The 17,549-nt window shown below is 42.2% G+C and overlaps 2 gene segments (V, D, J or C); both read left to right on the top strand.

Annotated features, from left to right (window-relative positions):
• Nucleotides 1-17,549, top strand: part of LOC123943474 — a 1,358,446-nt gene that overhangs the window by 727,229 nt on the left and 613,668 nt on the right.
• LOC123943490 lies at nucleotides 1,164-16,158 on the top strand. The segment is given in 3 exon segments: nucleotides 1,164-1,267; nucleotides 1,371-1,681; nucleotides 16,133-16,158. Coding segments are annotated over 3 exon segments (369 nt in total).

The following is a 17,549-nucleotide window of genomic DNA, read 5'->3' as shown; positions in this document are numbered from 1 at the left end:
TAACACGGGGGGGGGGCCTAGTTGGCTCAGTCGTTAGGCATCTGCCTTCAGCTCAGGTCATGGTCCCAGGGTCCTGGGATCAAGTCCCACATCGGGCTCCCTGCTCAGCCAGAAGCCTGCTTCTCACTCTCCCACTCCCTCTGCTTCTGTTCCCTCTATCATTGTCTCTCTCTCTGCCAAATAAATAAATAAATAACATAAAAAAAAAGAAAGAAGGAATACAGAGTACATGGGGAGCTGGAGAGGAGAAAGGAGTTGGGAGAAATTGGAGGGGGAGATGAACCATGAGAGACTGTGGACTTGGAGGAACTAACTGAGGGTTTTGGAGGGGAGAGGGTGGGAGGTTGGGTGAACCTGGTGGTGGTTATTGTGGAGGGCACGTATTGCATGGACCACTCGGTGTGGTGCAGAAGCAATGAATTCTGAACACTGAAAGGACATTTTAAAAAATAAATAAAAATTTTTAAGAAAAGAAAGAAAGCAAGCAAACAGGCGACTAAGCCACCTGGCATCACCACACTCCAATTTCAAGCTAGATTACAAAGCTGTTGTCATCAAAACGGTATGGTACTGGCATAAAAACAGACACACCACAATGGGAAGCATAAGAGAGCTTGGATACTGATAGTCTTCATAATTTTGCAAAGTTTATTCATTCATATATTAAAGGTATATTTAAACTTGGCTCTGATAGAATTCTTAACTCTGAATGGGAATTTATATTATTGGTGTCCTGTTCCAAAGTTTCCTACCAATAAATGCATTTTTAAAGATTTTATTTATTTATTGGACAGACAGAGATCCCAAGTAGTCAGAGAGGCAGGCAGAGAGAGCGGGGTGAAGGAAACTCCCGTCCCAACAGAAAGCCCATTGTGGGGGCTCGATTCCAGGAATCCAGGATCATGACCTAAGCCAAAGGCAGAGGCTTAACCCACTGAGACACCCAGGCACCCAATAAATGCATTTTTAAAATAAACAACAAAAAGAATACTGCACATTGTCAAAGTGCCATCTAAACAAAGTGATCCACAAACAATGCAGTCTTTGTTTGTAACTTGTTAAGAACTGAACCTACGTCTGGAGCTAACTATATACTCAGAGGACATGCAAATAGGGTCTTCCCTCCACTGAATAAAACAGCCCAGTCCAGAGAGGAGTCCCAGCCCTGGGATTTCCAGGTGTCCTCGTTCAGTGATCAGGACAGAACACGGAGAACTCACCATGGAGTTTGTGCTTGGCTGGGTTTTCCTTCTTGCTCTTTTAAAAGGTAATTTCTGGAGAACAAGACACATTGAGTATGTGAGTGGATATGACTGAGAGAAACCATGGGTGTATGACAGATTCCTGACTGGGATGTCTTGTGTCTGCAGGTGTCCAGTGTGACGTGCAGCTGGTGGAGTCTGGGGGAGACCTGGTGAAGCCTGGGGGGTCCCTGAGACTCTCTTGTACAGCCTCTGGATTCACCTTCAGTAGCTATGCCATGAGCTGGGTCCGCCAGGCTCCAGGGAAGGGGCTGCAGTGGGTCGCAGTTATTAGCTATGATGGAAGTAGCACATACTACGCAGACTCTGTGAAGGGCCGATTCACCATCTCCAGAGACAACGGCAAGAACACGCTGTATCTGCAGATGAACAGCCTGAGAGCCGAGGACACGGCCATGTATTACTGTGCGAGAGACACAGTGAGGGGACATCAGTGTGAGCCCCGACACAAATCTCAAACTACAAGAATAACAGACCAGCAGAGGGTGCACACTCCTCACCAATTCTGTATCTAATTCCAGGAGCAGGTGCAGATGGAGTCTATGGCATATTTCCTGTCAGGGTCTGGGGTTTCCTCTCCATAGAGCAATTTCCCCAAGGGAGCCTCCTCAACATTATTCTGTGCTTTCCTATTCACTCTCTGACTTAGAAACTTAGTTGTAACAGGAAGACAAATAGACTAACATGCAAAAAAGAAAAAAGAGTCAGTTACATTAGTTTCCTCTTGTCTTAAATACCAAAAAATTACAAATATCCTGATGCAGGTCAACAAAACCTTCATAAGAATTTCAGTGGCGCTCACTGTGGATCACAAGAACCTCCAGTGGGGCCAGAAGATGACACACACACACACACACACACACACACACACACACACACACGAGTATAAAATCTCCACTGGGTGTGGTGTAAAAACAATGAGTACTGTTACACTGAAAATAAATAAATAAATTTTAAAAATGAGAAAAAAATCTCCACTGAAAAAATAAAATTAAATTTAAGAAAAAACTAGAAAACCATTATCACTATCCTGTCATTTCTGTGCAACAAAGGTGATCCTAAGACAGAAATACACACCATACAGGAGCACCTCAAGATGCAAGAAAAATCTCAAATAAACAACCAAACATTACATCTAAAGGTCCTACAGAAAGAGCAACTGAATCCTAAATATAGCAGAAGGAAGGAAATAGCAAGATTAGAGTAGAAAGTGATTATATAGAAACTAAGAAACACAGAACAGATCAAAGAAACCAAGGTCTGCATACTTTTTTTCTAGTTCAATTAGCCAAGGTATAGTACATCATTGGATTTTGATATAATATTCAACCCTCCATCTCTTCAGTATAAAACGCTGTGCTCATCATATCACGTGATACTTTGGGGGGAAAAAACCACAATACACCTGAGAATCCTCTGCCTAAATTTACCAAATGAAAGAGAAAGGGCCCAAATCAATCACAAAGAAGTCTATCTGGTCCAGTGTGTTATTCAATGCCCTCATTTCCTTGGTGCATGAACAATGAATTCTGGAACACTGAAAAGAAATTTTTTAAATAGGTGAAAATAAAGTCTTTATTCTTTTTTTTTAATTTTTTTCCCATTTTATTTATTTTTTTCAGCATAACAGTATTCATTGTTTTTGCACAACACCCAGTGCTCCATGCAAAATGTGCCCTCCCTATTACCCACCACCTGTTCCCCCAACCTCCCACCCCTGACCCTTCAAAACCCTCAGGTTGTTTTTCAGAGTCCATAGTCTCTTATGGTTCGCCTCCCCTCCCCCTCTCCCAATCCCACCTCCCCCAGCAACCCCCAGTTTGTTTTGTGAGATTAAGAGTCATTTATGGTTTGTCTCCCTCCCAATCCCATCTTGTTTCATTTGAAGAATAAATGAAAGAATAGAAGAAGTCTTTATTCTTTTTAATGTTCACAAGGCAACATATCGTACATCATCAGTTTTTGATGTAGTGTTCAAAGATTCATTAGTTGTGTATAACACCAAGTGCTCATCGTATCACCTGCCCTCTTTAATCCCCATCACCTGGCTACCTCATCCCCCACCACCCTTACTTCTGTAATCCTTGTTTGTTTCCCAGAATCCAGAGTATCTCATGGTTTGTCTCCCTCCATGATTTTTTTTATTTTTCAGTGTTCCAAGATTCACTGTTTATACACCACACCCACTGCTCCATGCCATATGTGTCCTCCTTGATATCCACCACCATGCTCTCCCAATCCTCCACCCTTCCACTCCAAAACCCTCAGTTTGTTTCTCAGAGTAAACCATTGCTCATGCTTCATATCCCCCTCCAATTTACGGCAATTCAGTTTTCCTTTAATCTCCTAATGTCCTCTATGTTATTCCTTATGCTCCACAAATAAGTAAAACTGTAGGTAATTGACTTTCCTGTGGTCCTCCTCACTATTCCTTATGTTCCACATAGAGTGAAACCATAGGCTAATTATCTTTCTCTGCTTAACTTATTCTACTTGACATAACACCCTTCAGTTCCATCCAAGTCAATGAAATGGTAAGTATTCATCCATTCTGATGGCACAGTAATATTCCATCGTATGTTTGGACCATATCTTCTTTATCCATTCATATGCAGAAGGAAATCTCAGCTCCTTCCACAGTTTCACTATTGTGGACATTATTCCTATGAATATTGGGGTGCATGTACCCGTTTGTTCACTACATCTGTATCTTTGGTGTAAATACCCAGTAGAGAAATTGCTGAGTCATAGGGTAGTTCTATTTTTAACATTAGAGGAATATAGACACTCTTTTCCAAGGTGGCTGTATCAACTTGCATTCCCACCAACAGCGTAAGAGGGCTCCCCTTTCTCCACATCCTCTCCAACATTTGTTGTTCCCTGTCTTGTTAATTTTATTCTTTCTAAATCATGAAAGGTAATGACTTATTGTGGTTTTGATTTATATTTCCATGGTGGCAATAGATGTGGAGCATTTTTTTATGTGTGTGTTGGTCATTTGTATGTCTCTCTGGAGATGTGTCTATTCATGCCTTCTCCACATTTTTTGACCGCATTATTTGTTTTTAGGATGTTCAGTCTGGTAAATTTTTTAGAGATCTTGGATATCAAACCTTTGTCTGTAGTGTCATTTGCAAATATCTTCTCCCATTCCGTAGGTTGCCTTTTAGTTTGTTGACTGCTTCCTTTGCATTGCGGAAAATTTTTATCTTGGTGAAGTCCCAAAATTCTTTTCACTTTCTGTTTTCCTTGCTTTTAGAGACACATCTTGCAAGAAGTTCTTGCAGTTGAGGATCTAAGAGGTTACTGCCTGTGTTCTCCCCTCAAACTTTGATGCAATACTTTGCTTAATGGGTCTCTGAACTAACCAGGAAACACGCCCTAGTATCCAGCTAGAGTGTCATTGACAATGTCCGCATCACAAACACCTGTTACCCCCACATGCCCACTGTTTTGTTCCTGGGGATGAGAACCCCATACCAACCCACCTGCACCCACATAAATATAAACACTCCTGTTTGTTTCCTTCCCTCTGAGCAGTGATGTCAGCTACTCTCTATCGAAGTCCACACACACACTGGAGCCAAGGTGGACACTCCCCTCTGTCTGAGCAGATTAAGGACCCAGAGAACAAATTGTGAGTTTGAGACACCGTTGGACCTGGATGATCTCGATGTCGCTTCCCGTATACAGTCGCCGAGCTGGTCAGTCCACTCTTCCAGGTCCTAACACAGGGTCCAGATGTGTCCTCATAACTGAATCTGCTAACTTCTCACACTCTTAAATTGCTCTATCAGACAGGTAATGTGTTTATTATTTAATTCACATTAAAAACCTACAGGGGAGCCAGGGAACAATATCCTGCATCCACAGCTCTGTTCATGAAGACAACGAGAGAAGCGCCTTCACAGCACTGATCAAAATCACTGAGAGCAGTTATGAGGACACAGGTTAAAGCGGGTAACCTGACCCTGTCACACAGGTGTGAAGTGTCATTTCAAGACCAGAGAAGGTGTTACTTGTGTAAATGTGTCAATGAGAGGTGAGGGTTCTCCCAGGAAGTTCCCAGGGTGGTGACACTGATTGGAGCCATGACAAAATCTGACAGCTCTGCCATCGTATTATGTCCTTTACACGTGAACATACCTGGTAGGGAAAGAGTTTCAGGGAATTTAAATCCACTCAAGATGAGTGGAGCAGCTCCAATTACCAAATACAGTGGAGTGACCCAGCTTTGACAAATTTCCACATGATTTGTACATGGAGCTGCTGTCCCCAAACTTGCACACCCAGGACTTGAACCACAAGAGAATAGAGGGTTGGTGGAACAGAGAGGTTCACCAATGGTACGGAGCCCCTGGAATTATGGTGGGGTTTCATGAATGTCTACTATGCACAGGGCACTTGGGATTACATCGTAATGTTTCATGCTTAGTGTAGATGATCACACCCTCTCTTTGTGAGGCCTACGCTGTGGAGTGTGTGACTCTCTTCCTGGCTCCACTGGGAAACGTGCTGTCTGGGTAGCAGCAGTGAAATGTGTCACTGCTGTAGCCACACAAGAGTTCAGATTCCTCAAGAGATCCCCTGTTTCTGTCCGTGATCAGCACTGTGATATCCCTGAGCTCACCCAAATAGAATCTACTTCCACTCTCCAGTACACTCCTCTTCACTAATCAGGTGACAGTCGTTAATGTGGTGGAAGGCTTCAGACTACTAGGACTCTGACTTGATGACGTCGCCTTAGACTCAGGTGCTCCCACGAACCTGGGTCAGGTGAGGACCTCATGTGTCATTGCCCCTTCTCCACCAGTGGTCCAAGTCCATGTGTTCTTTTTTTTTCACTTTTTTATATTGCTTTTCAGCGTAACAATATTCATTGTTTTTGCACCTCACCCAGTGCTCCATGCAATACGTGCTCTCCCTATTACCCAACACCTGGTTCCCCAACCTCCCACCACCCGCCCCTTCAAACCCGTCAGGTTGTTTTTCAAAGTCCATAGTCTCTCATGGTTCATCTCCCCTTCCAGTTTCCCTTAACTCCCTTCTCCTCTCCATCTCCCCATGTACTCCATGTTCTTTGTTGTGCTCCACAAATAAGTGAAACCATACGATACTTGACTCTCTCTGCTTGACTTATTTCAATCAGCATAATCTCTTCCAGTCCCGTCAATGTTGCTACAAAAGTTGGGTATTCATCCTTTCTGATGGAGACATAATACTCCATCGTGTATATGGACCACATCTTCCTTATCCATTCGTCCGTTGAAGGGCATCTTGGTTCTTCCCACAGTTTGGTGACCGTGGCAATTGCTGCAATAAACATTGGGGTACAGATGGCTCTTCTTTTCACTACATCTGTATCTTTGGGGTAAATACCCAGCAGTGCAATTGCAGGGTCATAGGGAAGCTCTATTCCTCATTTCTTCAGGAGTCTCCACACTGTTCTCCAAAGTGGCTGCACTAACTTGCATTCCCACCAACAGTGTAAGAGGGTTCCCCTTTCTCCTCATCCTCTCCAACACACGTTGTTTGCTGTCTTGCTAATTTTGGCCATTCTAACTGGTGTCAGGTGATATCTCAATGGGGTTTTAATTTGAATCTCCCTGATAGCTAGTGATGATGAGCATTTTTTCACATATCTGATAGCCATTTGTATGTCTTCATTGGAGAAGTGTCTGTTCATATCTTCTGCCCATTTTTTTATATGATTATCTGTTTTGTGTGTGTTGAGTTTGAGGAGTTCTTTATAAATCCTTGATATCAACTTTTTGTCTGTACTGTCATTTACAAATATCTGCTCCCATTCCATGTGTTGCCTCTTTGATTTGTTGACTGTTTCCTTTGCTGTGCAGAAGATTTTGAGCTTGATGAAGTACCAAAAGTTCATTTTTTAAAATATTATATTCATTTGACATAGAGAAATCACAACTAGGAAGAGAGGCAGCCAGAGAGAGAGGAGGAAGCAGGCTCCCCATGGAGCAGAGAGCCCAATGTGCGTCTCGATCCCAGGACCCTGGGATCATGACCCAAGCCGAAGGCAGAGGCTTTACCCCACTGAGCCACCCAGGTGGCCCACCAAAAGTTCATTTTTGCTTTTGTTTCCTTTGGCTTTGGAGACATATCATGAAAGAATTTGCTGTGGTTGATATGGAAGAGGATACTGCCAATGTTCTCCTCTAGGATTCTGATGGATTCATGTCTCATGTTGAGGTCTTTTATCCATTTGGAGTTTATCTTTCTGTATGGTGGAAGAGAATGGTCGCGTATCCTTCTTCTACACATAGCTGTCCCATATTCACAGCACCATTTATTGAAGAGACTGTCTCTATTCCATTGTATATTTTTTTCCTGTTTTGTCGAAGATTATTTGACCATAGAGTTGAGGGTCCATATCTGGGCTCTCCACTCTGTTCCACTGGTCTATGTGTCTGTTTTTATTACAGTACCATGCTGTCTTGGTGATCACAGCTTTGTAGTAATGCTTGAAATCAGGTAATGTGATGCTGCCAGTTCTGTATTTGTTTTTCAACATTTCCTTCACCATTCGGGGTTTCTTCTTATTCCATACAAATTTTAGGATTGTTTTTAATATTTAATTTATTTTTTATGGAATGGGTATTTCATTTTAATCTCACTAGTAACCCAGTAGAATATGTATTTTTATTCCTCATAAGTAAACAAAAAAAATTGATGTTGGAATAGATTGTGTAAATTGTCCCACAGCAGAAAAGTAGCAAATTGGAATGAAACCTAATATCAATTTGCAAAGAAAGCTCATATTGCTGTATGAGTTCTAGTAGTTTGGGGGTGGAGTCTTTGGGGTTTTCCATATAAAGAGTCATATCATCTGCAAAAAGAGAGAGTTTGACTTCTTCCTTGCCAATTTGGATACCTTTTACTTCTCTTTGTTGTCTGATTGCTTTTGCTAGGTCTTCTGATGCTATGTTGAACAAGAGCGGTGAGAATGGGCATCCTTGTCGTGTGCCTGACCTCAATGGGAAGGCTGCAAGCTTTTTCCCATTGAGGATGATATTTGCTGTGGGTCTTTCATAGATTTATGAAGTTCAGAAATGTTCCCTCTATCCCTATACTTTGAAGCATTTTAATCAGAAATGGATGCTGGATTTTGTCAAGTGCTTTTTCTGCATCAATTGAAGGACCATGTGGTTCTTCTCTCTTCTCTTATTGATGTGTTCTATCACATTGATTGATTTGCGAATGTTTTTTTTTAAAGATTTTATTTATTTATTTGACAGACAGAGATCACAAGTAGGCAGAGAGGCAGGCAGAGAGAGAAGGAAGGAGGCTCCCTGCTGAGCAGAGACCCCCGATGCGGGGCTCTATCCCAGGATTCTGAGATCATGACCTGAGCTGAAGGCAGAGGCTTAACACACTGAGCCACCCAGGTGCCCCTGATTTGCGAATGTTGAACCATACTTGTAACCCAGGGATGAATCCCACCTGGTCATGGTGGATAATCTTTTTAATGTACTGCTGGATGCTGTTTGCTAGGATCTTGTTGAGATTCTTAGCATCCATATTCATCAGTGATATTGGTCTGAAATTCTCCTTTTTGGTAGGGTCTTTGCCTGGTTTGGGGATCAGGGTAATGTTGGCTTCATAAAGAGTCTGGAAGTTTTCCTTCTGCTTCAGTTTTTTGGAACAGCTTCAGGAGAATTGGTGTTATTTCTTTGGAAGTTTGGTAGAATTCCCCAGGGAATCCGTCAGGTCCTGCTCTTCTTTTTTTGGGGGGGGGGGGGTTTGATCACTGCTTCAATCTCATTACTAGATATCGGTCTATTCAGGTTATCAAAATCTTCCTGGTTCAATTTTGGGAGTTTATAGTTTTCCCAGAACACATCCATTTCATCTAGGTTGCTTAGCTTATTATCATATAACTGTTGATGATAATTTCTGATGATTGTTTCTATTTCCTTGGTTTTAGTTGTGATCTCTCCCTTTTCATTCATAATTTTATTAATTTGGGCTTTCTCTCTTTTCTTTTGGATTAGTGTGGCCAATGTTTTATCCATCTTATTGATTCTTTCAATAAGCTTCTAGTTTCATTGATACATTCTACTGTATCTCTGGTTTCTACCTCATTGATCTCTGCTCTAATCTCGATTATTTCCCTTCTTGCGTGTGGAGTTGGTTTGATTTGCTATTGATTCTCCAGTTCTTTGAGATGTAGAAACAGCTAGTGTATTCTGGATTTTTCAATTTTTTTGAGGGAGTCTTGGATGGCAATGTAATTCCCCCTTGGGACCGCCTTTGCTGTATCCCATAGGTTTGGACCGAATTGTCTTCATTCTCATTGGTTTCCATGAACTGTTGAAGTTCTTCTTTGATCTCCTGGTTGATCCAAGCATTCTTAAGCAAGGTGGTCTTTAGCTTCCTGGTGTTTGAGTTCCTTCTAAACTTTTCCTTGTGATTGAGCTCCAGTTTCAAAGCATTGTGATTTGAGAATATGCAGGGAATAATATCAGTCTTTTTGTATCGGTTGAGTCCTGCTTTGTGAGCAAGTATGTGGTCTATTCTGGAGAAGGCTCCATGTGCACTTGAGAAGAATGTGTATTCTGTTGTTTTAGGGTGGAATGTTCTGTATATATCTATGACGTCCATCTGGTCCAATGTTTCATTCAATGTTTTTGTTTCTTAATTGATTTTCTGCTTGGATTATCTATTACTGAGAAAGGAATGTTAAGATTTCTACTATTAATGTATTCATATCAATATGACTCTTTATCTTGATTAATAGTTTTCTTTTGTAATTGGCTGCTCCCGTATTCGGCGTGTAGATATTTACAATTGTTAGATCTTCTTGGTGGATAGTCCCTTTAAGAATTATATAGTGTCCTTCTGTATCTCTGACTATAGTCTTTAATTTAAAATCTAATTTATTTGATATGAGACTCGCTATCCCAGCCTTCTGTTGAGGCCCATTGGCATGAAAGATGCTTCTCCATCCCTTCACTTTTAGTCTGGGTGTATCTTAGGTTCAAAATGGGTCTCTTGTAGACAACATATGGATGGGTCCTGTCGTTTTATCCAATCTGCAACCCTGTGTCGTTTTATGGGCGCATTTAGGCCATTCATGTTAAGAGTGATTATTGATAGATACGTTTTGACTGACATCATTATACCTTTGAAGTCTTTCTTTCTGTAGGTTTTCTATATTTCTATTTGATGATATTTTTAGGATTTTTTCTCTGTTCTATAACCCCCCTTAATATTTCTTGCAGTGTCGGCTTGGTGGATACATAGTCTTTTAAGCCATGACAGTCTTGGAAACTCTTTATCTCTCCATCCACTCTGAATGTCAGTCTTGCTGGATATTGTATACTTAGCTGCATGTTTTTCTCATTTAGTACCCTGAATATATCATTCCAACACTTTCTAGCTTGCCAGGTCTCTGTGGACAGGTCTGACGTTATTCTGATGGGCTTTCACCTGCATGTAAGGAACCTCTTTGTCTTAGCTTCTTTTAAGAGGATCTCTCTAGAATTGTAATTCTTCATTCTAACTATCAGGTGTCATGAGGATTTTCAAGAATCTAAAATCTTGGGGGAAAACCGCTCTGCCTCTAGTACATGAACATTGTTTCCATTCGTGAGAGTGGGAAATTTTTCATAAACAACTTGTTCCACTGTATCTTCTAGACATCTTTCTTTTTCCTCCCCTTCAGGGATTCCAATATTTCTGATGTTGGAATGATTCATGGCATCATTTATTTCCCTGACTCTGTTTTTGTGGCTTCTGAGCTGTTTGTTCCAGGCTTCCTCCTGATCCTTTCTCTCTATCTGTTTGTCCTCCAGATCACTGATTCCATCTTCTGTCTCAGTTACCCTAGCTTTTAGGGAACTTAGATTAGATTGGAACTCATTGAGAGCATTTTGAACATCATCCCTTTGGCTTTCAGTTCCGCCCTACATTGTGAACATCATCCCTGGTGGCTTTCAGTTCTGCCCTAATCAATTCCGTTTGGTCATCCATGGCTTTCTCCAACCTAGATGTTGCCTGGATAATTGTTAGCCTGAATTCCTTTTCCGACATATTGTCTATGTGGTTAGCCATTAGCTCTGTTGTAGAAGGACCATCCTCTATTTTTCTTCTGTTGGGCATTCCTCCTTGTCATTTTGGTGAGCGATGACTGAATGGATGTAGCTGGATGTATCGACTGTGGTGCAGTCAAGGTGCACCCCGGAACGCTTCTGAGCAATCAGGATTCCCCACCCAATCGAGAGAAAAAAGAAAAGAAAAAGAAAAACAGAGAGATTGAGAGAGAGAGACAGGAAAATAAGGGAAGATAAAAGAGAAGGCTCAGCCCAAATGGGCCCCAAGGTAAGACTTATGAAGTACACAAACAAAAACAGACAAACAAAAAGACTCATAAAATTATATGACGAGAGAGAGAGAAAAAAATATATATATATACATATATATATATGCAAAAAAAGGAAGAACCTCGTCAAAAATAACCCCAAGTATAAGATTTATATACTATCAGGACAAACACAAATGCACAGAAACACTGGCGGAAGGAAAAGATGGGAGAGTGGTTATAAATCTCAGAGTGGGCAAGGAAGATTATTTTGATTCTTCCTGGATGTATCTTGATATCTTTGTTAAAGGACTCAACTTTCCTAAGACAAAGGGGATTAAAAATTGGTTTACCCAGAGGGGTAGCATTCATTAGGGAAAGGGGATTACCTTGAAGTTTAACTCTATATGAATATTAGAAAATAAAAATAAAAAGAGACTAAACTAGATTAAATTAAACTAAAATTTAAAAGAAAAATTAAAAATTTTTAAAAAATAGAATAGTAAAAGAAAAACATGGGTTTATGTATCAAAAAGTTCAGGTTAGAAGGTTATTATGGAATTTGATGTACTGGACATCTCACTGTGATGGTAAATAGTTTAAAAAATTATCTATACCGTTCACAAAGATAAACTCGAAATGGATAAAAGACCTCAACGTGAGACAGGAATCTATCAGAATCCTAGAGGAGAACATAGGCAGTAACCTCTTCGATATCAGCCACAGCAACTTCTTTCAAGATAAGTCTCCAAAGGCCAAGGAAACAAAAGCAAAAATGAACTTTTGGGACTTCATCAAGATCAAAAGCTTCTGCACAGCAAAGGAAACAGTCAACAAAACAAAAAGGCAACCCACGGAATGGGAGAAGACATTTGCAAATGACAGTACAGACAAAAGGTTGATATCCAGGATCTACAAAGAACTTCTCAAACTCAACACACACAAAACAGATAATCATATCAAAAAATGGGCAGAAGATATGAACAGACACTTCTCCAACGAAGACATACAAATGGCTATCAGACACATGAAAAAATGTTCATCATCACTAGCCATCAGGGAGATTCAAATTAAAACAACATTGAGATACCACCTAACACCAGTTAGAATGGCCAAAATTAGCAAGATAGGAAACAACGTGTGTTGGAGAGGATGTGGAGAAAGGGGAACCCTCTTCCACTGTTGGTGGGAATGCAAGTTAGTGCAGCCACTTTGGAGAACAGTGTGGAGATTCCTGAAGAAATTAAAAATAGAGCTTCCCTATGACCCTGCAATTGCACTGCTGGGTATTTACCCCAAAGATACAGATGTAGTGAAAAGAAGGGCCATTTGTACCCCAATGTTTATTGCAGCAATGGCTACGGTCGCCAAACTGTGGAAAGAACCAAGATGCCCTTCAACGGATGAATGGATAAGGAAGATGTGGTCCATATACACAATGGAGTATTATGCCTCCATCAGAAAGGACGAATACCCAACTTTTGTAGCAACATGGACAGGACTGGAAGAAATTATGCTGAGCGAAATAAGTCAAGCAGAGAGAGTCAAGTATCATATGGTCTCACTTATTTCTGGAGCATAACAAAGAACATGGAGGACATGGGGAGATGGAGAGGAGAGGGAGTTGAGGGAAACTGGAAGGGGAGATGAACCATGAGAGACTATGGACTCTGAAAAACAACCAGAGGGTTATGAAGGGGTGGCGGGAGGGGGTGGGGTGGGGTGGGAGGTTGAGGAACCAGGTGGTGGGTAATAGGGAGGGCACGTACTGCATGGAGCACTGGGTGTGATGCCAAAACAATGAACACTGTTATGCTGTAAATAAGCAAATAAAAATAAATAAATTAATTTTTTAAAAAAATTATCTATATAAAAAAAAATGAACCAGTATAATGAGAACGAGTTAAAAATAAAAGTTGTATGTGTGAAATAGTGGTGGTTGTTCTCTTGTCATCTTTTTTTTTTTTCCCCTTCCTGGTTGGTTTTCTGGGGGAGAGACTTACCACATGGATTTTCAGTCAATGATTTTCCCTGAATTAAGTCCTCCCACCTCCCTCAAGGGGGTGGGCTCTGAGGAAACTGGTTTTTCAGGCTTTTGTTCTCTGGAGGTTTTTATATTTGTTTGTTTGGGAGTCATTTGTTGTTTTTTGTTTGTTTGTTTGTTTGTTTGTTTTGTTCCGGTTTTTTTGTTGTTGTTGTTTTTAATCTGTCGCCTTGACAGCTTTTGATGGTTTTTGGAGCTTTAGAGGAAAGCAAACTGCACCCGACCTCCCTCTCAGAGAGAAGCCTCAGAATGTTCTGCAAGAGCTGCTGCAGAGTCGGTTCCAAGTCACGGTTCCTGGGGATGCAGGATCTCCTCCTTGTACCCAAAACCACGACAGCAGCGGCTGTCTGGGCAGCACCAGACCGCCAGAGAGGTTCCAAGCAGGGATCGCACACTGGGGTTTCCCTGCTGGCCTGGGAGGGAGCGCCGGGTGGCACATACCTCTTCCAGGCGAGTGTGTTGGGCGCACGTATCTCCAGCTTTGATAGCACTGCATGGGTCTAAGAGCCCCGGGCTGGTGCACACCTCTCCCAGGGGAGGGTATGGGCGCGCGTCTCTCGGGGTCTGATAGCCATCTGCCATCTGGCGAGGCTCCTAGCCGCTCAAGTCAGGCTGCTTGTCCCAGGAGCTGGACCCAACGCGTTCTTGGGCATGATGTGGGGACCAAGACCTGGTTTCTCCGCCACACTCTCTCTGGCTCAGCACCAGGGGAGGTTGTCCCTAACTGCCCTGATTCCCACAATTTCCCCCAGTTATCTTTTGCTCTTTTTGAGTACTTTCAACCAGACTTCAAGTTAATGCTGTTTCCCAGTCACAGGGCACTCTTGTATTGGGATAACACTTTTCCAATCAGTCGCCTCTGGTGGCTCCCTCCCCCTTTTGTTTATCTGCTAATATAGGTCTGACAATCCCACTCTGCTTTACCTGCCCACTGGAAACTTCTGCCCCTGTAGAGATCCAGACGTGTATAATTGTGCTCTCAGGCTGATTTCATGGGTGATCAGAGTTCTTTGGTAGGTAATCAGCTCACTTTGGGGTACAGGTTGAAACAGCACCTCCTCCTACTTCCACGCCATCTTGCACCACCCCCAAGTCCATGTATTCTTGCCTGTCTCTGGGTACACAGTCATTCTGTTCTTCCCAGTTGTCTCCTCCCACACCTCCAGTGGTCCCTGGGTGTCCTCATCTTCCTGTTTCCCTACTTTTCCCTGAAGACTAAGGCTTTCATTCCATGTGAAAAGTGTGTGTGGTCCTCAAAAGAACGGAGACAGTGATGTCTGATCCCCTTCCAGATCCTGTGGGGCTCCACCTGTGACACCAAGACCCTGCTTCTGAGGGTGTTCTCTGCACATAAATTCTTTATTTCTGCTGTGGACAGAGGATCCTTGGATCTCCATGCATTCCTACTCTGGGTCATCTTCCTCCCATCCTGCCAGGACCACCGGGCTGTGAGGAGGTTTTTCATAATTTGTCCCCATCCTACATGATAGGAATGCACGAGGACAGGATTGATTTAGTGATATGGTCCTGGAGAACCTCACACTATAATATCTTTAGCACACATGATGTCAAGATATCCATTAAGTATTCTATCTAAACCTCGTGATAGTTTATTGGTCATCAGGGATCTGCATTCACAATATGCCAAGATGCTGGTTCTTAGCCCCTGTGAGTACTTGCTATTCCCTACAGTTTAAGTTTATTGTTGGTCTCATGAACACAATTAGAAGGTATATTGACACGAAATTTGTTGATCTGAAGTTTGTTCTACTTATTTCTTTAGCTCTTGCAACTCCAATCTGAGTAGTGAGTTTATCAAAATACAGAAACACTACATGAAAACTAATGATGTACTGTATGGTAACTAAAATAAATAGATAAATAAATAAATACATAAGTGAAAATAAAATAGAGAAACATGGGAATATTCCAAACTCAATAATCAGCTTAAAGTGGACATATTGTGCTCTATGTCATCTTTGGAAAGCTGCCCATCATAAAAAACTTAATAAATATGGGGGTATTGTCAAGTATTTGGCTCAGCAATAGAAGCCCTAGAAATAAAGGTAAATTTCATACAATTACAAAATTATATATTCTAGAAAATTAAAGCTACTGTAAGGTAACATGAAGATCAATAGTAATGTGGGGACAGAGGGAAGAAGTAATGAGTAAGGAAGAATTGCCAAAACAGGAAATTTTGTGGAAAATGGATTTTCTTGTTCTGGATACTGTTGATTCTGACACCTGTGTTTCTCATATTGCACGTTCTACCTGTGTGCAGTTCATCCTGTGTCAAACACAGTCATCAAAACTATTACAAATACTCCCAGAGATGACTTGGGATGAAGACAGTGAAACCATACAGACTAGGAAGAACACCCACATGCACCCTGATTCTGTATCTCAGATAAATTCTAGGACAAAGTCTTCTTGTCCTCACTGTAGGCCGGATCCCACATTCCCCAAGAGCCTGTGCTCTCTGTACTGCAGGGAACTCAGGGTGGGTACTAGGTCCTGTGGGAGGAGCACAGGTCCAAATCCCAGGGCTCACTCTCACCTGAGTGTTCTTGGACACTTCACAAACCCTCCACAATTCTGGGTGTAGGATTATGTTACTTTAAGGGGAAACATGATATCTACACCCCCGATATGTGTGACTATGTGAAATCAAACTGGTAAATGGAAATCAAGCAGTTACTCTGAAAATCATACTTCATCTTTTCCCAAATCCTGTCAGTACCACCAAATCAAAGGCCTTCATATGGGCTTTGGTTACTGTCCTCTCTATCAGTATAGATACCATGCAGGCTATATAGTCAAGAGTCATGCAAATAGGCTTCACCTTCTGCTGATTAAACCAGCCCAGCCCCAATCCTGCAGCTGGGATGGGAGCCCCAGTCTTGGGATTCCCAGGTTTTCCATTCAGAGTTCAGGACAGAACACAGACAGCTCATGATGCAGTTTATTCTTGGCTTGGTTTTCCTTGTTACTCTTTTCAAAGGTAATTTACAGAGAACAAGAGACATTGAATAAGAAAGTGGATATGAGTAAGAAAAGCAGCTAGTGAAGGACAGTTTCCTGACCAGGATGTCTTGTGTCTGCAGGTGTCCATTGAGAGGTATAGCTGGTGGAGCCGGGGGAGACCTGGTGAAGCCTGGGGGGTCACTGAGAAACTCCTGTGAAGCCTCTGGGTTCACGTTCGGTGGCTACAGCATGAGTTGGCTCTGCCAGGCTCTAGGGAAGGAGCTGCAGTGGGTGTCAGCAATTATGAATGGTGGTAGTTACATACACCATGAAGACACTGTGGAGGGCCAATTCACCATCTCCTGAGACAATGGCAAGAGCATGCTGATTCTGCATATGAAAAGCCTGAGAGCTGAGGACACCACTCTTTGTTACTGTAATGTGTGTACCCTTGTGTACACTCTTGGGATGAGCCCAGACACAAACGTTTCTGCAGGGACACAAGAGTAGCTGGGCTGCCGGGGTGCTTGAGGTCCCAGGAGGCCCTCTGGTCACCAGAGGGAGCTCAGGTCCCTAACAGGTGCTCAAGTCACCAGGAGTCACTCAGAACACCAGGGGGCTCTCAGGGCACCAGAGAGTGCTTAGGACAGAAGGATCAGATAATTCAGTGCTCTTGAGGTCCTCAGGACACCAGGGGGTGCTTACATCAGCAGGGTGCACTCAAGAACCACAGACAAAAATCAGACCCAGGAGCAGGGGCAGTTGGGGGGGAGGGGCTTTCTATTGAGATAGGTGGTTTCCCCACTAGCCTCTCTAGATTTACTCAGGGATATAAATGGTTATTTCTTCAATCTCTAATTTCTCATATTCTCCATGCAGCCAACCAGAACAAGATAATATTTTCTAATTGTAGATGAGATCTCACCAGTCCCTAGGGAACTTTCCTTCATCA

Source organism: Meles meles, chromosome 6 (genome assembly GCF_922984935.1).
Source record: "Meles meles chromosome 6, mMelMel3.1 paternal haplotype, whole genome shotgun sequence".
NCBI classification, from domain to species: Eukaryota; Metazoa; Chordata; class Mammalia; order Carnivora; family Mustelidae; genus Meles; species Meles meles.
The sequence above is the reverse complement of the archived record's forward strand: the minus strand, read 5'-3'. Positions and strand labels throughout refer to the sequence as shown.